The sequence below is a fragment of the Leuciscus leuciscus genome, assembly GCF_965113295.1.
Source record: "Leuciscus leuciscus genome assembly, chromosome: 11".
NCBI lineage: Eukaryota > Metazoa > Chordata > Actinopteri > Cypriniformes > Leuciscidae > Leuciscus > Leuciscus leuciscus.
In genome coordinates, this window is record NC_138735.1 from 14,372,176 (window position 1) to 14,398,883 (window position 26,708).

The 26,708-nt window shown below is 35.6% G+C and overlaps 1 protein-coding gene and 1 long non-coding RNA gene across 7 annotated transcripts in view; one reads left to right on the forward strand and one right to left on the reverse strand.

Annotated features, from left to right (window-relative positions):
• Nucleotides 1-26,708, forward strand: part of asap1b (ArfGAP with SH3 domain, ankyrin repeat and PH domain 1b) — an 88,875-nt gene that overhangs the window by 44,762 nt on the left and 17,405 nt on the right. For 3 of the 6 annotated variants that reach the window (XM_082183989.1, XM_082183986.1, XM_082183991.1), the window contains exons 4-20: nt 943-1,015; nt 2,751-2,896; nt 7,320-7,394; nt 8,017-8,066; nt 9,767-9,896; nt 11,737-11,822; nt 13,352-13,427; nt 13,872-13,964; nt 14,900-15,003; nt 15,102-15,171; nt 16,645-16,732; nt 16,970-17,018; nt 18,834-18,997; nt 21,931-22,064; nt 23,258-23,349; nt 23,554-23,740; nt 25,525-25,610. In XM_082183989.1, the coding sequence (XP_082040115.1) occupies nt 943-1,015; nt 2,751-2,896; nt 7,320-7,394; nt 8,017-8,066; nt 9,767-9,896; nt 11,737-11,822; nt 13,352-13,427; nt 13,872-13,964; nt 14,900-15,003; nt 15,102-15,171; nt 16,645-16,732; nt 16,970-17,018; nt 18,834-18,997; nt 21,931-22,064; nt 23,258-23,349; nt 23,554-23,740; nt 25,525-25,610 (1,703 nt within the window). The remainder of the gene's footprint in view (nt 1-942; nt 1,016-2,750; nt 2,897-7,319; nt 7,395-8,016; nt 8,067-9,766; nt 9,897-11,736; nt 11,823-13,351; nt 13,428-13,871; nt 13,965-14,899; nt 15,004-15,101; nt 15,172-16,644; nt 16,733-16,969; nt 17,019-18,833; nt 18,998-21,930; nt 22,065-23,257; nt 23,350-23,553; nt 23,741-25,524; nt 25,611-26,708) is intronic. The other 3 variants (XM_082183990.1, XM_082183988.1, XM_082183987.1) reach the window with 2 other exon arrangements.
• Nucleotides 1,373-1,889, reverse strand: LOC309509387. Its single transcript, XR_014209890.1, has 2 exons — nt 1,472-1,889; nt 1,373-1,435 (listed from the first exon to the last, which is right to left on the reverse strand). It is a non-coding gene; the product is annotated as an uncharacterized lncRNA (long non-coding RNA).

Consider the following 26,708-nt stretch of genomic DNA (forward strand, 5'->3'; position numbering starts at 1 on the left):
AGAACAGACTTTTGAGCTTTCAGAGAAGAGTGAGGGGTTAAATGTTCTTGTCATTGCAGGAATAACACAGGGAGATCCTCCCATGGCACGCCGCTCACTGACTGATATCAGCTTCTAATATCATGCATAATCTGTGCTGGAACCTCACAGTGTAGTCTTGTGAAGTGTGTGTGTGTGTGTGTGTGTGTGTGTGTGTGTGTGTGTGTGTGTGTGTGTGTGTTGGATAAAACCAAAATTCTAATTAGGGACTGTTGATACATCATGACCAATTAGTGCAACACAACTTTTCTCTTGATTAGTTAGTGATTTTGAATAATTTCTGGTTGACTTGTTCATTATCTTTTGAGGGAAAAAATAGTGAAAAAGTTTGGCCAAAAACATACTTACTCTATGACACAAAGCAAAGGGTTCTATTGTTACTTGCGAATGTTGGTACTATTAAACGGGATGCATTGTTTTTGATGTAGCTAGCTAGCTATAAACATGTTGCAGGCATGACTAACTTACAAACTATAGCTGTGCAGTTTAATGTCTGATATAGAGTCCCTTGTGTCAGTGCTGAGAATGCTGTAGCATAGCAATGTGAAATATACATGAAACTGAGCTTTGCATCTAGTAGCATGCGTTTCACATACTTGTGTAAAGAACATCTTGTGCCTCAAACTGTTTTTCTACATCTGCTGCAAGGAAATTGCCCTGAATAAATCAATAATTTTGTTTGCTTGATGTATTGTTCCGCAGTTAAGTGGTTGAAAGCAATGCTATGGGGTCAGTATGGCACAATTCTGGGAAGAATTCTTATTACAGCACAAACAGAGTTTAAGCATTTATAAGTGGATTATTTATTACATTTTATTTATAGTTTCTAGTATAACGTTCCTGTTAGGTCACATCACAGGTGTACAGCTTCAGTGATTCCATCTCTTATCTGTTTGTCCATAGGCTTTGGATCAGGACAGAAACTCATTGCAGAAGGTTAAGAAGTCAGTCAAAGCCATTTATAACTCCGGCCAAGGTATGTACACAACCACGCACACGGACAAATTCTGATTTTGTTAATGATTTAATACAAATAAACACACTTATTGAAATCATAGTGACTTATGTTTTACAGGCAGTATCATGGATATGGTGGCGTGCAGTATTTTTAGTGATTGTAGATAAATCTGCCTGTAAGACTGTTAAAACAAATGGCTAGATCACAGTTAGCATGATCAACATGTTCCTGGCGGACATCACGCCAGCTAGTTTTATCCACCCCCACATACACCCACATACTTCTCTCGCACACACATACTGAACTGATGCTTGCTGCGTTCAGGTGTGTATCTATACACGTATACATATCACATATTCATATATATCGGGTATGTATGTGTTTGGTTATATTTCTCTCTCTCTCTCTCTCTCTCTCTCTCTCTCTCTCTCTCTCTCTCTCTCTCTCTCTCTCTCTCTCTCTCGCTCTCAATACAATATATTGAAAATCTGGAATCTGAGGGTGGAAAAAAATCGAAACATTGAGAAAATCGCCTTTAAAGTTGTCCATTTATGTTCACGATTGTGCTGCATTCACTCACAAATATAAATGTTTTATATATTTACTGTAGGAAATTTACAAAATATCTTCATGGAACATGATCTTTACTTAATATCCTAATGATTTTTGGCATAAAAGAAAAATCTATCATTTTGCCCCATACAATGTATTGTTGGCTATTGCCACAAATATACCCGTGCGACTTGTGACTGGTTTTGTGATCCAGGGTCACATATTAGAATAATTTCCGAAGGATCATGTGACACTGAAGACTGGAGTAATGGCTGGTGAAAATTCAGCTTTGCCATCACAGGAATAAATAACATTTTAAAATATATTAAAGAGTAGAAAAGTTATTATATATATATATATATATATATATATATATATATATATATATATATTAAAGAGTAGAAAAGTTATTATATATATATATATATATATATATATATATATATATATATATATATATATATATATATATATATTTGAATAATATTTCAAAATATTACTGTTTTTACTGTATTGCATTGTATTGTAGTGTTCTGTATTACTGTATTTGATCAAATAAAGGCAGCCTTTGTAAACATAAACAAATAATAACACTGTACTTACAGCCTTTATACATAATGTATTATACAAGTATTTTTAATGCATTAAATGATTTCAGATGTAACAAGGAATCTGTAAATATTAAAATGCATTTTAACTCTGGTTACAATTTATGAAAAGATATAATGCATTTAAAGTACATTATGAATACCTTTTATAATGCAAAGGCTTTAAAAAAAAAAATCTTACTGATCCAAACTTTTGAACGGTAGTGTTTATTACAATGTATTAATTTAGATTGTTATAGCTCAATGCGATTTATTTGTCTGATTAATCTTGGAATACTTATGACAATGGAAAAGGCATATTTCATAGAATGACCCCTATTATGAAGAAACTTGATCTTGGTTACATAAGCAGATAAGTTGTTTCAGAGGTGCAGAAAGTTATTGCAGTTTAATGAAACCACACATTCCTTGCATAAAAATGCATTGATAAATGATATCCATTAACACCAGGGAATTGTACCTAGGAATGAAATTATTTAATGCATTCTTTAAGGAACATGCTACCAACACCTGAGCGAGGATGTGTACTCTTCAGATGCATGACATTCATAAACAATACAACATGATTGTGTTCATTTGTGCTCTTTTGTCAGATCACATTCAAAATGAGGAGATGTACGCCCAAGCGTTGGATAAGTTTGGCAGTAACTTCATCAGTCGGGATAATCCAGATCTGGGCACAGCCTTTGTTAAGTTCTCTACTCTGACTAAAGAGCTTTCCACCCTCCTCAAGAACCTGGTGAGTCTTCTACGTGAACAGATCTTTAAACCACAATGAATGGACATCCAAGACTTAATGCACTTAAAAGCGGGTTTCTTTTTCTATGATACTAGATCATAGAAATAAAAAGAAAAGATTGTTTTGGTTTATGTTGAAGCCCAATGTAGGGACAGATTTAAGGCTTTACAGCATACTAGATCCTTTTAAAGTGAATCAGCCTCTGGGAAAGTGTTAAAGAGCTTAAAGTGTGTGTCCTTCTACACAGGTTGTAGAGTTCTCTGCGTTGGTGTCAGAGGCGGATGCGTTCAGAGATGTGTGAAAATTGTGTCTCTAGTGGATGTGTGTGAGTTAGAGGGGCTTTTGTAATCTATCCTGATCTCTCCTCCTGGCAGAAACGTGGAGATAGAGCCATAAATTTCGAGTGTAGGAGTTGCAGTAGCTACAGCGCGTCTCCTTTTCACCCCTCACACGCACACAAACACACACATTCCTAAATCACTGTGTGAATGCTGGCGAGCTCTGCGGAAGGGAAGTCGTATCTGTGTGAGCGGAGGCTCAGTGTTCCAGCACTGCACAGCTGCTGGAAAAAGGAGAAACTTCATTATTTTCATTTTACTTTTTATCAATGCTCCGTCTTAACATACATTTTCATTTTCAAAATACTTAACTTGTAGGGCTGCATGATTAATCGAAATTAAAACTGAAATCGCGATATGGCTTAGTGCGATTATTAAATCACAAAGGCTGTGATTTAATTAAATATATGCGCTGCGTGTTTTAGAGTGAAGCGCAACACTGTGTTCTTTTACATGCGTACAGCTCATGATTCAGTGTTTTCAGTGTTTTCAGTGTTTCAGTCTTAAGAAATTAAGATAAATATAAAAATCTTTACTGTAATTTTACAGTTGTTGTTGTTAAATACTCTATGAATTTTACAGTAAAATACTACAATATTAATATTTATTTTGTTTTATATTTTTATTTTGTATTAATAATAACTTTTATTATTGTTTTTTTTTTGTGGCCCTGCAAAAACAAACAAAAAAACACTGCAAACCTGAACCTTTTTTAAAATTGCATTTTAAATGTTTATTCAAAAAATCATGCAGCCCTGTTTATTTACATGATTGTATGGCAATAAAATAATATTGTACAGTATACAATAAATTCATATTCCTAATAAAAACATTTAATGTTGCATAACCCTAATGAAAAGCATATTAAACAAGCTGGTTTTCAGCTGGTCTATCTAAAAAGATGAAACTAACCAGCTGACAAGTGCTCAAAACCACACTTACATCCAGCAAACCAGAGCAGTCTGACCAGATTGGGAACAAACTAATACCAACAAACCATCTTAAGCTGGATTACTTTATTTTGACAGCGCCAGATGTACAGTAAAATACAAAATGTTTTTTTTTAAATGTAATTTATTTTTTTACTCACTCTCTGTGTTAAATTACAGTTTGAAAGAAAGATTTGAAATTATAATTATTTCCCACATTATATGCATAAAGATTTTTGTAAAATTATGCACAATACTCGTAATACTGAGTCAAAATTCAGGCCTTGAAAAGATAGATTCTTGACGTCTATGTATCTATACAATCTCCCCACACAAAATCGCGCAATACTATGCTGTATCGATTTCTCCCCCCCACTCCCTATTAGGGTTGGGATTAAAAATTCTGAAATCGAATACTTGAGGTCAGGAATCGGATACTTGTTATAAAATGAAATTTTTTACTGTGAGAAGATTGTTTTCTATTCAGCACTAATTCATGCGCTGTTTTCAGAGCTGCAGGCGTGTGTAACTATATTGGGCAACTCTTAAAATGACAGAAAATTCACTTGTTCTTGACTGAATAACTTTCGTAACTATTTTTGCAATGTATATTTTATCTATAAAGTGCAGCATTATTTTACATTTGATTACAGTTTCTGTTCCTGAATAACTGAAAATCTTAAAACAGTACTGTTTATTTCATCCGTATCTTTGTTCAGTTGGATCTATTTGTTGCGATTTGCACATTTTTTATTTGTTCATTTTTAACTACCGAGTGTTTACTTGCCTTTAATAATGCTTGAAAATGATATATTAGTTAGGCTAGTTGTTTTTCTTTGGTGTTTTTAAACCACAGGCAAACATTCCTTGTGTATGTTATTTGTTGATTTTTGTTCATGAGTCATGATATTCACTACATGTGAATATCTAAGTTTTTTTTTTTTATAATTTTTTTTATTTCGAAATAAGAAATCAATAAGAATCGGAATCTGCAAGCAGAATCGAAACCGGAAATCGGAATCGTTAAAATTCAAACGATACCTATCCCTATGCCCTATCGCCCACCTTGCTTTATAAGAAATCTTCATCAGCAGCCGCCGTCAAAATAACCCATATCTGTCGACCATTAAACAACCAATGAAATCATAATACATTAAGATATAATACTGCAAAATGTCCTGTATTAAAAACTTTCCAAACCTCGGATAAAAGAGGCATCTTATACCAAGCTACCACAGTTTTATCTTAGTAATTTGGTTAACTTTTGTACGGAATGGGTTCATGATTTTCCACCAGTCCAGTGTACTAACGTACGGTTTCCTGTGTGTGTATTTTCGGTCTTGCTGTCATCCTCTCCTGACAACAGCATTAACATTTCCCTGATTCATTTCCTTTGGTTCCTGTGTCATCAGTATATCCTCTTCGTTGCCACAACACCCTTCTGAGGACCATAGCCTCACTGGAACGCTGATGGACCAATACACACATTGCAGGCTATCAGCATTCACATTGTGCTGTGTGGCAAATTGTTTTTTTCCTGCAACTGAGGCTTGAAATACACGTTCAAACTTAAAATAGTTCAGCTGTCAATAACTTATCTGTATGAAACAGAGTTAAACTGCAGAATTCATTCTTTTGGTCTTCTGCTATCTCTTCTCTCTCTCAAAAGAGACACTTTGTTGTCTGGCTGCGGTGCTTTTAGACTGCTTTGGCACTAAGCTGAGGTATTTATCACTCTGAAACAAGAGCATCCATTAAGAGAGAATGAAGAATAGTGAGGCAGAGAGGAAGTGAACAGAAGTACTACGTTGTGGTTTATCTCCCGATCACAACAAACCTCATTTATGAAAGTTTCACATTTGTATGAAATGATGAAGACATTTAATGTGGACTGCTCTTTGTTGGTTTGTTAACCAGCCTTTCTGTGGGGCAGTGTATCTTTTATATTGGTGTTTGTTTGCCACTAGCATTATCAGCCAGACGAGCTATTCATCACATCAGATACTACACACACACTAAAGAAAAAGACTCTGTTTAAACACATTTATCTCACTATCTGCACTCTGACCTTAAACACACACATCTCAGGTGACTTTAGGAATTTACTTTTTTACTTTGCACACTGGTCTTTTTATTTTCCATCTTATGACTTTTTTTCTCCCAATTGTGTCAAAATATTCCAAATAGCATTTTATGTTTTATTTAATAGAAATGAAATAATAAATCGTCATCCAAGCATATGTCAAAAAGTGTCAATAACTTCTTGTATACACAATATACTGGAGCAGTTGCTTTTTTCATATTTGACATCTGATTTAGCCAATATTGAAAACAAAAGAACATTTTCCATTTCGAACAGTATGTTATTTTCTATGCAATGTTTCAAAAGTGCTTAACAGTTCTTTTATACAGGCCATTATTATTTTTACATTTAGATACCTATGTATGGCACTGAAGGCCATGTGACAGAAAGATACTGTATACACAATTATTTTCCCTTTTATAACATTGTTTATTATGAAGCTGCTCACTTTAAACAGTAGAAAAGGTAAAATAGTGCTACCGTTGTCATGATGTCTTGCGGCCTGGTTGGAACCAAGCCAGGGTCTGGAACCGGACCGCGGTCTGCTTTTTGAGGATCCCTGCTCTATATTATAATGTTTTACCGTTTGTTGAATGATGTTTGTTTAAAAACAGACACAATTATGTAGATTTATAATAGTGATTGTCATTAAGGTTGTCGGCCATAATATATTTTCTTTGGGATGCACTCATGCACAATATATCAGTTATCCGCCTTTGATCGTCTTTCTTTCTTGGTCCTTAATCTATCATTATTATCACTATCTTAAACTCTTATAAGACAGTGTAGTACGTCAGTGGGTCTCATCTTGTTACTTGATTCCAAACGATCGGGCCTCTTGGGTCTGAAACATTAATGTTGATTAATTTAAAAGATCTGTCCCGGAGTATTGGATGACAATGCTGGTCTGCTCATCCTGATACGGTTCCGTCTCTCTCTCAACAGGCTCTTTGTGTGGATGGCTGTATTTGATATGTTTTCTCTTATTTCTTCTGTGCTGTGCTTATGCTGTGCCAAGTGTCATGTATCGTATTAACACAGTCTCTGCTCTGTTTCACCGTCTCTTCCTGCAGCTCCAGAATCTGAGTCATAATGTGATCTTCACTCTGGACTCTCTGTTGAAAGGCGACCTGAAAGGCGTGAAGGGGGTGAGAAATTTTTTTTTCAGACCATGTCTCAGAACGTCAGACCTGCAGAGGCTAAATACAAATGCAGATGCATAAAAACTCTTCTCATCCTCCTATTGCACTTGGATACAAACCCAGAAACATAAATAATATCTTGAAAGAAGATGTTGTAGACCTGTAGAAGTACCTGAGCTCTGCTCTAGTAAATAGCTTTATTACATCACAAACTAGACTAGCCCACTGCAGTTCTAATGTAGTGAACTGAATCTGAGAGTGGTTTAAGTGTAGCTATTTTTGATGTCTTGTCTATCAGAAGATCAGACATCTGACTGCTGCACCAGTAGCCAATCAGAACCCACTAAGGGATCTGTCAGTTACCAAAAGTAACTGTAATAGTCATATCTACAATTGGTGCTTTAGATATTTATCAAAACAATTATGTAATGAGGCTGTTGTGGTCCTAATGTGCTGTTTACCTTACCTTACTGCTGGAAAGATATCATCCTTCAACGCTGATGCAGATGGATTTGTGCGCTACCTAGTCTTTGACATCTACTTTGTTGTGAAAATGAGGCACTATAACTACTGCACTTGGCTCATTAGTTTTTTTCTCTTCTAAATACTTTCCTTTTTTTGTTTTCAGGACCTGAAAAAACCCTTTGACAAGGCTTGGAAGGACTACGAAACGAAGTTGTAAGTTTGCTCAATGAAAGTTTGCCAAGTCAAAGTTTTTTTTTCAATCCTGGTCCTGGGGACCCACCACTGTGTATTTATCTGAATCACTAGCTGTGTCTCATTTCGAAGGTTGCATCCTAGGTAGGACACATCCTCTGTAGGATGACATATGCGAAGTGTCCTCAACCTACAGTACAGCCTTTGTATGGCATATGTGTGGAAAGGGAAACTGAATGTATAACGTTGCTATGCCAGCACGTTTACAGCGTCATACTTGCACGTTTACTCGCAGCTCTCGCAAACTCTGAATGAGAATAATTTCTGAGGTGAATTTTGTAAACGTAGTGAAAAGAAAATGTATTTTGTGACTGTAATTGTTTTACTTTATTTACTGTTTGAGGAGTTTTGCCGTACTTCCAACAACAGATAGGAGAAAGGAGAAAGAATTTAAGAAAGGGCAAAATGTATCAGTTTTTACCGTCGGAGCTTTGATGTAAATCGTAAGCAAATAATTATTTATATTATATATTTTTTTTTTATTATCATTAATAAGAGGCTATACTTATTAACTTATTTAGCTATATATAATATATATATTATTATATTACTATTATGTTGCCAATTACGTGCTTTTTTCCTCATGTCAACCGTGAGGTAAAGTATTACTGTTTGTGATGGCAATTAAAAACAACCATAAATAAAATAGAATAAAATAAAAAATGCATCACTAACAATAAAGTTGTACCCATTAACATTAGTAAACACAATAGATAACATGAAATAACAATGCACAATAGAATATTGATCAAAATGAAATGCTGTAATATATACCGCATAAGGTGAGGAAACACTTGTAATCCTGTTTACTACACAACTTAAAAATGAACATGACTTGCGTTTAAAAGTGCAGCTTTACACGAATTCATGCACTGGTAAGTACAGTAAGGAGTCTAAGGACCCTGGCTCACTACACATTGGCACTCTGATGACTCATGACAAGATCCTCAGTGTACAATATCACTACTGGTATTTATGAACAAAAGCAGAACTGAAATCTTTCTGACATCATTTTTTAACGCTATTTAAATTATGATAAATACTTTGCTTGTTATATATACATGCAACGTTTCTGCCGTAAATAAATTATAATGTTTAGCTAGATTGTTCATTACTAGTGATGTATGTTTAAGCTGAAATATAATTAAATAATGCTTTGTATTTTAAAGAACATCTATCTTGTGTCATTGTGTAGAGAGTTGGCTCATGTGATTTATGTTTCGAACTTCAGAACTTCCGTTAAGGGAACATAGTGAGAGCATCGATGATCACTGGTTTTCACGCTGCATTGTGGGACGTTTTAGGGAGCAACATTTTCAGTGCACTGGAATGATTTTGCGATTGAGACAGCCTTTAAAATGTCCGACTCCCTGATCAGTGCCCTAATTACTGAACTAGGGAACTGATTCAGACGCACCCAGGATCAGGATTGAAAACCACTGAGCTATTGTGTCTTTATACACTTTTGTCCATTCAGACCGATTACTTTGTCTGTGGGCTGTTGCAATTATCAGTAATTTAACTGCATCATCAAAAAGCATGAGCGAGATCATTTTCTCCCCCGCAGATGTGAGATTGATGTGAATTAAACACAGTACTCTTATTGCCAACCAACTCAGATGAATTTGTGCTAAATATACAAATTTCTTTCAATCTTTCAGTACAAAAATCGAGAAGGAAAAACGTGAGCACGCCAAGCAGCACGGGATGATCCGAACAGAGATCACTGGTGCTGAGATCGCAGAGGAGATGGAGAAAGAACGGAGGCTCTTCCAACTACAGATGTGTGAGGTCTGTAGTGCACTCAACTTGTCCTTTTTTTTTACCAGAAACATGCTATACATGCCATATCATATTCGGAATATAAACTTGTAACTTTGTTTACTAATATTTAAATGAATATTCAGTTCATTTTGAATGGTAATAGATACAGACAGTTGTGAAAAGTCAAGCTATTCAAGAAACACAATTTTGGACACTTAACATACTATATAATTTTGGTCTGGATCAATGTTACTAAAATGCAGCATATTAAATGGCAAGTGAGCATCTTTAATATTTCCAGAAGAGAATAGCAGGAAAATAATCTTCCTGTTTCTTGTTTTTAGATTATGCTGAATACATGTAGCCTATATTGGAACATTTCAATAGTTGTGGTGCTTTTAAATATCTTTTCCCAGATTAAAGGCTTACACATTACATACAAGTACAAGCCATGGTCAGTGATATTTTCTATTAGTGCTCCCACAACCCAAAACACTTTGTACTGATAATGTAGCCTACAGATCTGTCTATATTGCAATTTTCATCAGCATAAGACCACAGGTTTTGTTAATGATATTAACATTCATAAAACCACAGATGCAGCCAATCAGAGCCCTTAAATGGATCTTTGACTGTTACAGGTTGCTGTATTAGTAGTCACATCACTAGCTGTTGTGATTGGTTTTCCTAATATAAATCAGGAGTTTGTAATGCTTCAATTTTAGTGAAAATGGCCTGTTTATCTTACTGTTTAATGATTCCCTTAGCATTTGAGCCGATGACTCAGATTGTGATAGCTTGTTTTATGGATTCATTATCATCAATGTTGTTTTTGTTCATTAGGGAGGATAGCTGTGGGTTATTTAACATGTTAATGAATTGGGTTTGCCATTTAGAATTGCATCTTGAATTAATTTAATTGTGCATCAAGGGTTTGTTAGGTTGCTTTTCAAATGCTCCTGGACCAAATCACATGATACAATCTAATACTTCAATTCAATTACCCATTTTACCTTATAATTAAGCACTAATGTAGAAGAGGCATTTGCATATTACTGAAAATCAATGACATTATTTATGATTGTCTTGACTTTTTCATAATTTAGCAGTCTTCTGTTTTTTGTTTGTTTCCTGTTGTCCTTTCTTGGTGGTTACACATGAAAATCCAAATATGAGAGCAATGAATAATTCATTATACAGTGAGATGACTCATTCAGATACAGGAAGCATCAAAGGAAATGGCAAACTCATGACAACTTTAGCAAACACATACAGATACCTACTACGTGCATTATACTGAATATAAAAAGATAAGCACACTCTAACTAAATTAGGAAACTGTTCATACTGTTATATGACTCACATTGTTTATGAAACAACTGTGACTCAAAGGTTGTGCACAAATAAAATCACTTACTCTAAGATGAGCGGAATGTGTGCCATTTCATCCCAAGATATATTCAGACATGCAAGGGGCCAAACAGGACGGATTAAGTTTCTGAGCATAGCCAAAAAATTGTTAGCTGGCAAGACTTTGCAATGTTCTGGAATATACCCCTCTGGGATAAAACGGGATTACGATGATGTTTAATTCATTTGTTTTGTGGGATTGGTTTGTCACTGTATGTTCGTGTCAGATTTAGAAGATACGATTTATGTCCCTTTTCAGTTGCTACTGAAATAAGAACAGCTATGCATAATCGTTCAATCAAATATTTACATCTAAATATGTGCCCCCAGAATGACGCTTGTAGATTTGCCATGTATTACAAATAAAATGTCAAATCACTTTATCTTTTAGATACCTTTTGGTTCTACTTTTGGGATACTGAACTGTGTTGTTATCAAATTATGTCTCTTTCTGCAGTACCTGATCAAAGTGAATGAAATAAAGACCAAAAAAGGGGTTGACCTTCTTCAGAATTTGATCAAGTATTACCACGCGCAGTGCAAGTAAGTGACATTTTTGCGTTCAGATGTGTTTTTCCTTGACAGATATTTGCAATATCAGTATACTAAATAAGTAGTCCAAAAACCCCTCAGGTCCATACATCATACATTTAGTTTGTAGAACTGTCACAATAAATGTGTATGTGAGGAAATTGTTAACTGAAAGTGTTATTGATCCATGTAGTATTGCAAGTGTCACTGGCCTGAAGGTCTGAAATAATGTGATGATCTGAAAGAAAGAACTGAAAGTGTTGCACTTTTTTCCCTCTCACTCTAAAGGTTAAGGTTATTCTGAGCTAGTATTATCTTTGACTTATAGATGCATCAGCAGAAACCTGCAAACTTTACCTTGCACTTCAAAACTTTCATGGGTCATTATTAAGACGAAGTTAATGTTTGCAATTAAGTAAATATTTGTATTGCTGTAATTTTTTAATGCTGTTTTAACAGTTTCACTGTGTTCTATGTGGTTTCTAAGAAAACTTATCAGAAGCACTAACGTCTCCAGTGGAGCACCCGTTTATCAGCAAACTAAGGGAAATTACCTTTTAATAGATAATTAACTTTAAAGGTTAAGTTTTCAGATTTCTTTTCTTTTAAAAGTAACCGAATGTGTCAAACAAAAAACGAAGGTCCACTTAAGACATTCTACTAACTATAAGTAACTTTGCTACTACATGTCAACTAACTCTCATTAGAGTATTAGTAGACTGTTAGTAGACTGTTAGGTTAGGGTTGGGTTAGGTATAAGGGTTAGTAGAAAAAGTTGACATGACATGCAAAGTTACCTAGTCAGTAAAATTTCTGTTGGGGGAATCAAAATAAAATGTTAGCAGATATTAGTCAGACAGTTTACTAATACTCTAATGACTGGTAGTTGAGTAGTTGCAAAGTTACTTTTAGTTAGTAGAATGTCTAAAGTGGACTGTTGAGTGTTACCTTTGTTTTTTTTAACTTAATTGCAATTTAAATTGTTTAATGAAGTTATAGCGAAGGCATTATGTTTGTTTAGTTCTCTGTACTTCTTTATTACTTTGATAAAATACCCCAAGGTTACTTAAATGCAGAATCATGCTCACATCTCATACATAAACATCAGATGGGTCTTGATAGCAGAACGTGTGGCCGCAGTGTCTGAACCACTGACTCATCCAATTTGACTCACACTCTTGGCATTTTGTTAGTGTTGGCACCAAATTAGTCACCTGCCAGTATTTAAAACTGGACATTTCCACCACAGTTACTCAAAAACGGCATGTTTTTGCTTATTTCAAAGCATTGAATGTTTCAAAGTTACTTTCACTAACTCCATCTCTTCTTGATGTTTGCAAGTTTCTGTGTTGTATAGACTGTGAAATTGTCTATAATTTCACCTGAGTGTATTGACAGAATATGTATGGTCTATTGGTCTTTAATTATAGCTGGTTGCAATATAAAAAAAATTGTTAATTAGGGCCCGAGCACCGATGGTGTGAGGACCCTCTTGGAATTGCTCTGTTTATTCTGTTTTTGTTTTTGTTTGTTTTTATCAGCTTTTTCCAAGATGGCTTGAAGACAGCAGATAAGCTGAAGCAGTACATTGAGAAATTAGCAGCTGATCTTTACAACGTATGTACCTCACCTTACTTTATCCTAAAACTATTTGATTGGGGAAACAATTTTTTTGCTTGGTTTGTTATGGATGGGATCTGGCAATACAATATCTGGGTCACATTGTGATATTTTTAAATGTGTAGTAATATAAAACTATATTGCAATCTTATACTCACTTGTTTCTCTTATAGCTGCATTGCACTTCTGTGCTGTGCACAGTTATATGTATTTTCCCCTAAGATTGTTGGTCAAATAAAAATAATTGTGCATTGACTAATATTTGACATGTTTTACCTTGCTGGACTTTGTCCAAATAAAAATTGATTCTTGGCATGAGAATATTAAAACTGTATTATGAGGTAAAATAATTCAGTACTTTACAATATCATTGTTTTTCCTGCACCCCTAATGGTGTGTGTGTACGTGTAACAAGTTCGTTTTTGCTTTTATGTGATTTAGATAAAACAAACACAAGATGAAGAGAAAAAGCAGCTCACTGCACTAAGGGATCTCATTAAATCCTCTCTACAGCTGGAACAAAAGGAGGTAGGTGTATGGTGTGGTGTGCCTCAGGGCTCTATCTTAGGACCAAGGCAAATTCTCAATTAATTGTCCAAACTAGTTTGTGAAAGCCAACCAAGTGACTTGTTTGGGATTAAACAGTTTCAATAGTGATGATTACATTTACATATGGTTTGCCAGAGTGTATACACTTCATATTTAGAATAATGTACACATATTGAGTTATAGTTAATTGTTCAATGGCATGACACCATACAAAATGAAATATGATGGGTTGAATTTTGCAGTATATCTGTGGGTCTAATATATAACCCTCCCTAATGCTCGACCTGTACAGGGGAGAGTGTGAGAGGGAGTGCCCAGTGCTGTACCATGCTGGTAGCCAGTATGAAATAGGGCTTGCTGGTAACCAGTGTTGTGCCCCACTGGTTGCTCAGAGAAGAGGTGCTGACTCTATCATGTTTAATAAATTACATTTAAAATAAATGACAATTAATAGGTAGTTAGCTAATTAATAATTGTTGTTAACACATTGTCATGACAGCAAATTTGCATGTAATCACTGTAACTTGGTAGGAGTTTACATAAAGTTATAGGAGCAGCTAATTTGTAAGTTAGCATTACTGTAGTGTATTTATACGATTCAGTAGTACCGACACATGCTTTTCACACCCTCTACTATTTCTCTCTCACCCGCTTCCTGTGTGGATTGAAGTCTAGAAGAGTAAGTGTTCAACATGTACAGCATGACCTGTGTTTGTGATGGAGATCATTGTGTGCGTGCAAATTAAATAAGTGGTTGTCAGATAAAGCTGTTGTTTTTAAAAGGTTTCAAATCTGGTGAAAAATATTTAAGATCTGTTCATATCTTTTACAAAAATGCTGTGTATACAGAATCTGTTTGGATTGGTGTCTGCATGTAGCTATTTAAAGCACGTGTGTGTGTGTGTGTGTTTGTACTCGAGCAGGACTCTCAGAGCAAGCAGGGTGGCTACAGTATGCACCAGCTGCAGGGAAACAAAGAGTTTGGCTGTGAGAAGAAAGGCTATCTAATGAAGAAGAGTGATGGGTACACACACACACACCCTCAATTATATGAGCTTTTTGATCGATATGAGCTCCTGCTGTCTGCTATAAGTAGTGTTAAGAAGTATAATTGTGTTGTAGGTTGAGGAAGGTGTGGCAGAGGAGGAAGTGCTCAGTTAAAGGAGGAATTCTCACCATCTCTCATGCCACTGTGAGTATCTCAGACACATGTGATTTACTCTGTTCACTATAAACCATGTCATCCTATAATCAGCCTATTAAACAGAGGTCTAACATTTACAGTGAAAAGACTTCATCAGCTTTCTGAACTTTTGCTGAATGTTTCTATAACAACCCAGACATCTCACTGTCCCTCTTTAACAGCCCAATGGGAAAATGAGCAACTGAGTGTTGACCACTATCTTGCTTCCTCCATATCATCCTTTTCATTCACTTCATGTGGTGTGCTAAGGCTTTTACTGCATTCTAAACATCAATGTCTTGGACACAGTACCAGTTACATTATCGAAATTTTGGCTACATTTCTCAGACAATAAAAGTGCATTGTCAGTAGTGTAGTAATACATGAAGCGCAGCTCACACAGCAGTTACTTTCAAACCAAGAAGCTTTCTTTTGTTCAACTAGCAAATTTGCATTACCAAATCTGTGTGGGGAAGTTTTTCGCCCTTACGTGAAACTCCCTTTCGCAGAGATTCCTATTGAAATGAGTGGATTTTGCCTGCAAAATTTCACAGAGCAACGATAAATATGACCACAGTTTAACTGAACAAGCAGCATTGTTTGCATCTCTTTCTCAGTCTAAGGTCATGCTCTCACCCTCCGCAGCATATGTCATCAATTTTCTTCTTTTACCACATATTTTATTCACTCATGATGCCCTGTGTCTCACATTTCATTATCAAATCAAATCAAGACATGTGCATAACAGTCTGTCTGCACTGGACTCTGTCAGTGTAATGTAACACATATGCGTTGCGTTTTTCCGACACTTTTGTTCAGTCAATAGCCAGTATGCACAACTCTGTGCGATTGAGCCTGTATTAGGTTTCCTATAGTTTAATGACAAACCTTGCAAGTTACGTCCAAGGGTTTTGTAAAGATTTGTGTTTCTTTTTTATCTTTTTTATTTTTTTATCTATGCACTTAGTGTCGTGTGTCGGTGTTAGAGGCCCCTAAGTTAATAACTAATGATCGTTGTGACAGAAGTGAATCAATCAAAACTAACTTTAGCTGGACAATAACTTTATTCTAGAGCTGCTGTAAAGCCAAAACAATCTCTGCTATTTTAATTTCCTATTATCTCTGTAAAGCTGCTTTGAAACAATCAATTTTGTTAAAAGCGCTATATAAATGAAGGTGACTTGACTTAGTATATGTGGTACGAGACGCTGCAAAACAAGAGACTGCCTAAGATATCCATCTAGCACATGTGTACATAGACCAGTAATGTAAATAAATAAATAAAATAGTGCAGATGGTGTGCAGAAACACTTTCTGTTCTGAATGTACAGACAGACTGACAAACTTGATCGTAAAACTTCTTTGGGCTGCAGACCCCAAGTAAGCTTGTGTGTTAAAAGCTTTTTGATGCTGTTTGGAAGTTATAGCAGGAATATAAAGTAGTCAAACATGTATTTCTCCTATTGTCACTTTTTGTTTCAGTCAAACAGGCAGCCGGTCAAACTCAACCTGCTCACATGTCAGGTCAAGCCCAGCGGTGAGGACAGGAAGTGCTTCGATCTCATTTCCCGTGAGTCAAGAAGAGATTCTTGTGGGAAACCACATGAGTTATTTGGTAGCTTACGATAATGTGTTTGTTTACTTTACCATACCGAATCTTGGAAGAAAATTGTCAAACTCATTTTTAAATAGTTGTGTAATTGTACCATTATTGTGAATTATGACTCGAAGTCTGTCTTCTGGTGTTTAATTAGTGGAAGTCACTTCATGTGGAAACGGCTCATATTTTACTTGTCATATGTTTCAGATAACCGCACATATCACTTCCAGGCTGAAGATGAGCAGGAATTTCTGATGTAAGATTTTAATTTTAATTTATTTTTTGTGGGATTTTCTTTGTGAATGCAGTGATGTCTAAGAAATGGTTTATATGGTATTTCCTCCCCTGCAATTTAACATTTATAGCAATCTCCCTGGAACTACCATACTTTTATGGCAAATTAGTTAAAAACAAGTAATTGTAGCAAGTTTATTTTACTTGATGGGTATTGTGCGGCGAGGAGTCTGTGCAGTGGTGTTTACTTGTCTGAAGTTGCAACTTACTCATTGGGGTCACTGACACCACAATGACATTTCCCAGACTCCTTTAGATGCAAACATTCTCACAAAAAGCAAAGCATGCACCATCTCATAACGTCTCTGAGTATTTTTAACTGTTGGCTTTGCTTCGTACCCCGTAACTCCCTGGTGTCTGTCAGAAAACTTCCTCACGAAGCCATTTACCAACCATTATATAGGACTCTTAAAAGGCATTGATCAAAATGAGGCCCTATAACCCCTTTATATATCAGCTCTGCAGTTATTTCACCTCAGCTTTGACTGGAATCTTTTTTAACCCTTATATTTTATTTGATTTCTGGGTACAACTTTTATGGAGCTGGTCAAATTGACCCACATTTGATTCAATACAGTTTCCCCAAAATCACACCATATCAGAACTTATGATTTATAATAACAAAACATTTTAACCACTATTTTTAAAACGGTCACCTGACTAATAGTATTATTTCTATCATTAGTGAAAAATTGTGGGAAAAGCTATTTTTTTACCTTCACAGTGTAATAAGAAACCAACATAAATTTAATTCCGTGCTGTATGTCGGATACAAATAATAGTATTAGTCAGGTGACAGTTTTAAAAATAGTGGTTACAATTTTATGTGGAAATAATCATAGGTTAAATATTATTTCAGATATTCAAATATTATTTTCCCCCTAAGTTCCTAATTCTTTTTCAGTACTAAAAAGTGTGGAAAAGCTAATTTTTGGTATCACAGGGTAGTAAAAACAACAACAACAACAATACCATACCAACATAAAACCAGGAAATTTTTTATTTTGGGTCTGTACAGTTGCCTTGGCACATAAATATTTACCCGCAATCATCAAAATCATAATAGAAATTATGTGTACACTTTAAAACACATCAGTGTATCCTCACTTTGCATGCATGTTCTTGACACCTAATGAGAAAAAGGTACAATATGTCAAGAAAAAAACAAAACAATTGTATTTCAGACAACTCAAAAATCTAAATGGGTCAAATTGACCTGCAACATAATACAAAAGTTAAAAGCCAAAAGCCGGCCTTTTCATTTAGCTAATAAGGGGTCATGGCATGCTTTTGTGCACAGTAATATCGCCCCATCTTTTGTAAAACAGCTTATTTAGGAATGAATGGCAAGCGGACAAACATAGGAACGGAAAGGAAAGGGTCTGAAAGAAGGGCTTAAATGTTGGTTTAGGATTTAGCTGTTGTTTTCTGAGGCGAAACGCTGTCTGGTTTACACACTGGTATTTCAGCATCATGTGGCAGAGCATTTTAAGACCCTGCTTGTCAAGTTAGAAATAGTCCATCTTTTTGTTATGCAGCAAATCAGTGTCAGTTTTGAAACAATGGACCAATCAGAGATGGAGAGGGTGGCACAAGCAACTTTGAGGGTTTACAGTAGCAAATATGTACAATCACCATGCAATCAAATTGGATACAATTGACTTACCTAATACGTTTCTGGCTGCATGTTATTTGGTTTATTTGGTTGTCGTAAAAATAAACAAACAAAATAGAATGTTTCTTCTGGTATTTTGTTCATGTGTTTCTGCCTCTACAGATGGATCTCAGTGTTAACTAACAGTAAGGAGGAGGCGTTAAACATGGCCTTCAGAGGAGAGCAGGGTGGAGGAGATGATGGGTTGGAAGATCTCACTAAAGCCATAATCGACGATGTGCTACGCATGCCCGGAAATGAAGTGTGCTGTGATTGTGGAGCTCCAGGTACAGATGTTGTGTTGCACTTGTTTCTGTGAAGTGATGCCTTCAACTCATAAAGTGTCATCTCTCTCTCTCTCTCTCTCTCCATTATCTATCCATCCATATACAGTATCTATCTATCTATCTATCTATCTATCTATCTATCTATCTATCTATCTATCTATCTATCTATCTATCTATCTATCTATCTATCTATCTATCTATCTATCTATCTATCTGTCTGTCTGTCTGTCTGTCTGTCTGTCTGTCTGTCTGTCTGTCTGTCTGTCTGTCTGTCTGTCTGTCTATCTGTCTATCTATCTGTCTGTCTGTCTATCTATTTGTCCATCTCTCTGTCCGTCCATTTGTCTATCTATCTATCTGTCTGTCTGGGTTTCTCTGCCTCCTTTCACTTTCTCCTCTCAGTCTCTTCTCCACTTGTGTTCTGCCAGCAATCTGTCTCTATTTTTTTTTTTAAATCCCTACTTCTGTTTCTATTACTCCATTACCAGTGAAATGAGTCTGTCTCTCTCATGATGAAGCAGCAGCAGTGTGAGGATCAGGCAGTCAGAATAGACGAGCGGTGTTACATCACGCTCTTATGTAATTGGCTCATGCAAGCTGTGCTGAAAGTTCTGATAGGGCGACTGCTGCTCCAGGGATTGTTTGATCAGCCCTTTTCTCGTTCTTTGTTTTCTCTCTCTACAAGAGGATGTAAAGAGGCCCAGTAAAGGGTCATGAGGCTTTATACTTGTTTTAAGTTGTTGTAAGAGATAAATCAATGTATAATCCATAAATCTGGGAAATATGTGCTTATAAATATAAATGTGTTTTAATACATTTTCAGGGTTATTAATGAAAATATATTTGATGCTATCCTTTTAGATGACCATCGCTACTAAACAGTGCCAGTATAAAGGGCTGTTCATACCAAGGACGATAATTATAATGCTAACTATAACTAACGAAAACTAAAAAACTAAAAACAGAGGGGAGTGTGTAAGAGCAGAGTGTGAAAGTTGAATAAGCAGAGCAATAGCACAGCCGTACATACAATATTGTAATCCACACAACATAATAGGAGGCATATCAGAGTTCAAAAGAGGACAAATTGTTGTGCATGTCTCGCTGGCTCATCTGTGACTGAATAATCACTGAAGCTGTCAATTGCTTCAGTTAAATATGAGCTACACAAAACTGCACTCTTGCGAAAAAAGCCTGTTATAATCAATGAAGCTGTCTATCTACGCTGTGCAATGAATCTTTTATTGACAATGTGTTTATACACATCTGATTTGCCATTGCGTTCACGCGCTCAACAGATATGTCTGTGATTGGCTACCAAGCTCAACGCTGCAAAAACACGTTGTAAAACCTTTAACGCTCTTCACAAAGCACTTACACAAACACTCACAGGAGCGTTTAAAAGCAGCCGGCTATCAGAGAGAATCGGGACTGCAGAAAGGTATTGTCACATTAAACAATCAAATCTTTGGCAGGACAAAGATTCCTTTTGACGGCCGCCAAAAATATTTTCAATGCAGGAAAAACCCAGCAAACTTTTTAAAAGGTCAGGACTAATTTTCCCAGGGCCCTATCAACTGTATAAACTTCTTACCCTGATTCTAACCTAAGGAAATATGACCTTTTGTGATTCCTTTACTCAAACATTTGTTTAGTTTCCTTAAATCTAGGCCTATTATATTGATAACCAGTGCATTATGTGCTAAATAAACACAGGAAACATAGGATATTAGAGCGTTGCTGTGTTCCTATGGTGGTTTTTAGCATTTTTTAACAAATGTGTTCTGGGTGGTTGTTATCACATTGCTATATATGCAGTAACCACGGTGTTACCAAGGTTGTTAGCAGGTTTATTTATTGCTCAGTTGTTTAGGTGTTATGGGTGGTTATTTTATGCACTTGTGTATAAAATTTGTCAGATCATTTTATGTATCATTCATGTAAACAATGTGGGATGAGTTGCACGTCAAAAAAAAAAAAAAAAAAACCTAAAAAAAACACCCCCTTCCACTCAAGTATAAGCAATAATAATAGTGATACCTGTGGGGAATTTTGACTGATGACTCAAATGAATCAATGTTTGAACTCCTTGAAATTAATCATTCTAGCAAACTGATTCAGTGATTCAAACACTTAAATGCAGGACAGGAGGCTGTCTGTGACGCCATGACTGTAATAGTCTTATATATCTGTGTTGAGCTGTTGTTTAGCCCCTCAGCTGAGAGTTAAACAGTGTAATCTGTGTCAAGTAACATGACTTCTGACACAGTGATTCATCTGTTTGAGCACAGGTATGATTAATGAATCACTTCTAAAACATGAATGAATACATTTGATGTTGCCTGATTGTGAGCGTTTCAAAGAAATGAATGAGAGAAATAAAGAATGAGTACATCTGGGATTTACTGAGCATGCAGAGAGTGCTGCTGAAGAAAACCTGTATCTATATTTAGCTGATGTGTCGGTCCTCTTATCTTTGTCGCCCTGTCACTGGTTCTACACTGGAGACATCACTAGCACTCTTGCAGCCACACCTGTCGTCAACACTGACACGCGAATAAATAATTTCCCATATTCTGGTAACATGCCACTCTGAGTTAAACTCCTACAATATTTAGAACTCCATGTTCTAGAACAGTGTTTCTCAGCTCTAGTCCTCGGGACCACCTCCCAGAATTCTTTAAATGTCTCCCTATTCAACACATTAAGAAGCTGATGAGCTGAATCAGCTGTTTAAATTAGTGACTCATTTAAAACATTCTAGTAGGGTGCCAGGGTTTCCAGGTCTGTTCTAGAACATTAAATCATGAGTCCAACGAGGACCCCTTGTGGTAAAGAATAAAAAACGAATAATAATTTTGCAAAAAAAAAAAAATGGTTGGTTGCTTTTGCATGCCTCTTAATTTCCCATGTATTTTTTTTAATGTTCTCAGATCCCAAATGGTTGTCGACTAACCTCGGAATCCTGACGTGCATCGAATGTTCAGGCATTCACCGGGAGATGGGCGTTCACATCTCACGCATCCAGTCTATGGAGCTAGACAAACTGGGAACCTCTGAACTCTTGGTGTGTTTGTTGGTGGAAACATTTTCTTTTCAAACACAGTATAGATCAAACAGGGGATCCCAAGGGAGGTACTGCAGAGGGTCTGACAATTATTGTTTAAGTGTTTTTGTGAGACAATTCAAATATACATAAAATAATTAAATAAAGTTAAAGAAGCTAAAGTTCAGCTAAATGTTTCAATGTCCCTCCTACATTAAAATGTATCAAGTAAAATTTTAATTCTATGTGCAAAATATATTACTCTACCAGGTTATCATTAACTAAAACATTCAAAAACATTTGTAAATTGAAATATATCTGAAATAAAATATAAATATTAGATGGAAAATGTTTTTCTGAAAGTTCTTCTGAAAATTTCTACCTGGATATAAATGAAAACTAAAACAAATAAAAAATAAATGAAACCTAAATAGTTATAATAAAAAACTAAATGTTTATAGTCTAATTAAAAATATCAATAAAAACTATCATAGTATATAAATAATACTAAAATAACACTTCTATACATCTATTTATTTATTTATTTGCTATGTAAGCAGCATCATAACCAGGGGTAAATGCAATATATATATGTAAGGGATAATGTAGATTATCCCTTACATATATATATTGCATTTACCACTGGTTATGATGTAGATCAGGACCTGATCAGCCTGTCGGGGTTGTATTCGCTATAACAACCGCCTCGCTCTACATTATCCCGCTTATTACATGGCTACCTACCAAATAAATCAATAATTTGACACAAAATATTTATTTAAAAAGGAGTTTATTGATTTAAAAACGATTGCATTGCTTCCGCTAAAGAAAATAGTCTGTTCCGTCTCTACGGTTAGAATCTTGCGTCCATAGCAACGCTCTGTTTTTCATGGCAACGGTGTGTTATACTTAGCAGCAGTTTGTTATCAAGAAATAACAGACCGCATTCATATATACACACTTTATTATAAGCCAGACTGAAAATGCAACTCTGTTTTATATAATATCTAGCAAAAATTATGTTTGGCCTGAAAAAGACTCCTTTAGTATAGCAATTAAAGCCTGTTTCATATAAAAGATTTGGGGTCAGTGCAGTGGACCCATGACAATGTACTTATTCCATATTGAATAGTTAAGTGAATCATATGTTTATGAATTAGATATGTTGTAGTTTATTCATCATTCACTTTGTTTTCTTCTTTTTTTGCTTTCAGCTGGCCAAGAATGTGGGGAACAGTAGTTTTAATGAAATAATGGAGGGAAGTCTTCCGTGCCCCTCTCCTAAACCCACTCCTGCTAGTGACATGTAAGTATGCCTGGCAAACGTGCTGAACAATGACACGTGAGGAAATGCATGGAAAAAAAAAATCATTTTAAAATTAAATTAAATTGTTATAATATATTTGATGTAAATTAAATTAATGTGGTTGCAGTTTCTAAATTTTTTGAACATTTTGGATATTAATGTTAAATACTGTTTTCATTTCTCCCTCTCTTATGTCGAGCTTAGGACTGTTCGTAAGGAGTTCATCAATGCTAAGTATGTAGATCATAAGTTTGCAAGAAAAACCTGCAGCTCAGCAGCAGCCAAGATGAGTGAGTTGTTCGAAGCTGTCAGGTCACATGACCTGCTAGGTCTGATCCAGGTGTATGCTGAGGGGGTGGAACTTATGGAACCACTACCTGAAGGAGGACAGGTGAGTGACAGCTTCTGAGATCAAATCTATCATTAACACATAGACACTTTTTCCATTTACTGTCTGAAAAAATCAATTAAGTGGCCTCTGAAAGGATTTATTAAAGCTTGAATATGAAACATACCAAGAATTCTGGGAGGAGATAGTAGGTCCACAGGAATAGAGTGTGACCCGAACTATGACTTGACATGATGGATGACCCATTCACATCAGAGCCTTTGATGAGCACAGATTTTGAGGTCTGGTGGATATCAGAAAGCAGACACTCTGGACGTGACTCGAATCCTCTGCCTTGATCTTCTCCCAGTTGTCGGCATTGAGACCATTGGTTCCTTCAGATGATTACTGATAGTGCTGCTGCCTGACTCTGAGATGAACAGCTGCTCCTGAGTGGGTGCAGTCGCAAAAACATCCTCAATCTAAAATCATCTCGGTTTCGCTTTTTATTATGAAGCTTCTGGCTAGGGCATCAGCTGATTTTTGGTTTATCTTTTGATGAATCATCAAACATGAAGCAGTGGCCATCCATATCCATGTCAGAGACACTATCAGCCATATATTTTTAGTGGATCATCGTCATCAATACATGTGGTATGATCTGTTGCACTCTAAATAGTCTGAATATAAACACTTATAGGCGTACCGTAGTGATTCAGGATAAGACAAAAACACTGTTTGGAAAATGGATTCATGATGTACTTGCTTAATATATATATTTTTTACATTTTGAACAAAAAAAAGTTACAGACTGCAGCTTTAATAAAAATACAGTAAAACATATTGTAAAATATTATTACAATTTAAAATATTTTTTTTCTATTTGAATATATATTAAATTACATTTATTCCTGTGATAAAGCAGAATTTTCAGCAGCCATTTCTGAAGTCTTTAGTGTCACATGATCCTTCAGAAATTATTTTAATATCCTGATTTGGTGCTCAACAAACATTTCTTTATTATTATCGATGTTGAAAACAGTTTTGCTGCTTAATATTTTTTTGTGGAAGCCATTATACATTTTTTTGTGATACATCTTTGTTGAATAAAAGTATTAATTATCAGCTACCAATTTCTGTTTTTAATATAACATGCACAGACAAATTGTGCTATGTATGTATATATATATATATATATATATATATATATATACACATACATACATGCTATATATACAATTTTAATTACATTTAAAAGTTGAATTAAAATGGATCATACAGTACTGTGCAAAAGTCTTAGGCATGTTAATACTCCCCCAAAAAATGGTTTTAAGTCAGTTATTTATATCTTTTGCTATAGTGTGTCAGTAGGAAATATCAGTTTACATTTCCAAACATTCTTTTTGCCATTAATTGTAATAATCCAGTGAGATTTATGTATGCACAAGGAGTCTGACAACAGCCGGTATGATCTGATCTCACCATCATCGAGTCCATCTGTGATTACACAAAACTGAGACAAACTAAATCCAGAAGAACTGCGGGAACGTCTCCAAGACGCTTGAAGAAACCTTCTTGCAAAGCTACCTGAAAAACTGAGGGGGGGAGGGGGGTATTAACATGCCTAAGACTTTTGCACAGTACTGTACATTTTTTAAAATGTATATTAAATGAGCAGTTTTAAATAATACATTTATAGATTTCATTATTACATTTTTTTACTGGTTATGCTAAAAATCCCTCATATTTTACACCATAAGACGAGACAATTATTAAAAGTAAAAGTAAAATGGGTTAACACATGCTGAATGAATATTTGTGTGTGTGTGTGTTCTTGTATGTTAAAGGAAGGAGGAGAGACTGCACTGCACTACGCCGTGAGGACAGCTGACCACACCTCTCTGCACCTGGTCGACTTCCTCGTCCAAAACAGGTATTAAATACCTGCTCATTACCACAAAATAACTGGGAGGATACACTGCTGGCCATGTTTGGATGATCAGTTTTCTGTATTTTGCAGTGAATGATCTTCAGCATTCGTTTTCTCCTTACCTTGTGTCCTCAGCTGTCAGGCAGTCACCTCTTGTTTTGTTCCATCACTGTTATCATGCAGAGCTTGATGGTTTAACCAGCATGAGTTTTTAATGTGTTTTTTTCTTAGGGTGACAGGTGTTCATGTACAAGCTCTAGAACTTTTGAAGGGATTATTATGCAGATAATAGAGTAATTTAAGTTCAGCTTTGGCTCAATTTGCTCTCTGCTGTGTGGATTAAAGTTGCATAACAACATTGGAAGATCACGTCATGCCTGAGCCAGAACTATACTTGGCTCACATCCTAGTAAATAATCATAATTCAGTTTCCCTGAGAACTGGAACACTGAAACGATTCCAGGTTTGCACTGAAGGTTGGTTTAAGAGAAATATGACAGCAGAAGGGAAATAAATCCAACTCAGACAACTGGGACTGTATTATTTCTTTGAACACATTGGCTCACTCTGCTCCAACCCCACTTCAGGTTTTCCTTTCCCCACTCCTCACTCGCACCCTAATCACATTTGAAAGATACCCCGTCCGAGTTAGTTCCAAATTAGCTCAATTTTCAGGGGGTTATTTTAAAATGAAGTGAAATCATGCTTGTGCGATTTCCGTACAGTTGTAAGGGTGATTAGTTTGATGATATAATATTAAAGGCATAGTTCACCCAAAAATAAAATAAAATTCTGTCATCATTTACTCACCTTTGAGTTGTTCTAAACCTGTTTGAGGTTCTTTGTTCTGTTGAACTCAAAAGAAGATATTTTGAAGAATGCTGGCCCCCATTGTTTTCCATAGTATGAAAACAAATACTAGTTTGTTTATAGCTATCCATGGATTATGTCGCTTATACCATGGTCATTTGCCAGCATTGACAATTTAAAGTTGTCATTGATGTTTGCAGCACTTAATTTGACTGGAATTGACGGTTATTTTCGTCAACTACGACTTGTTAGATCTAGCATAGTATTTGTGGGTCCTGATAATACCAAATT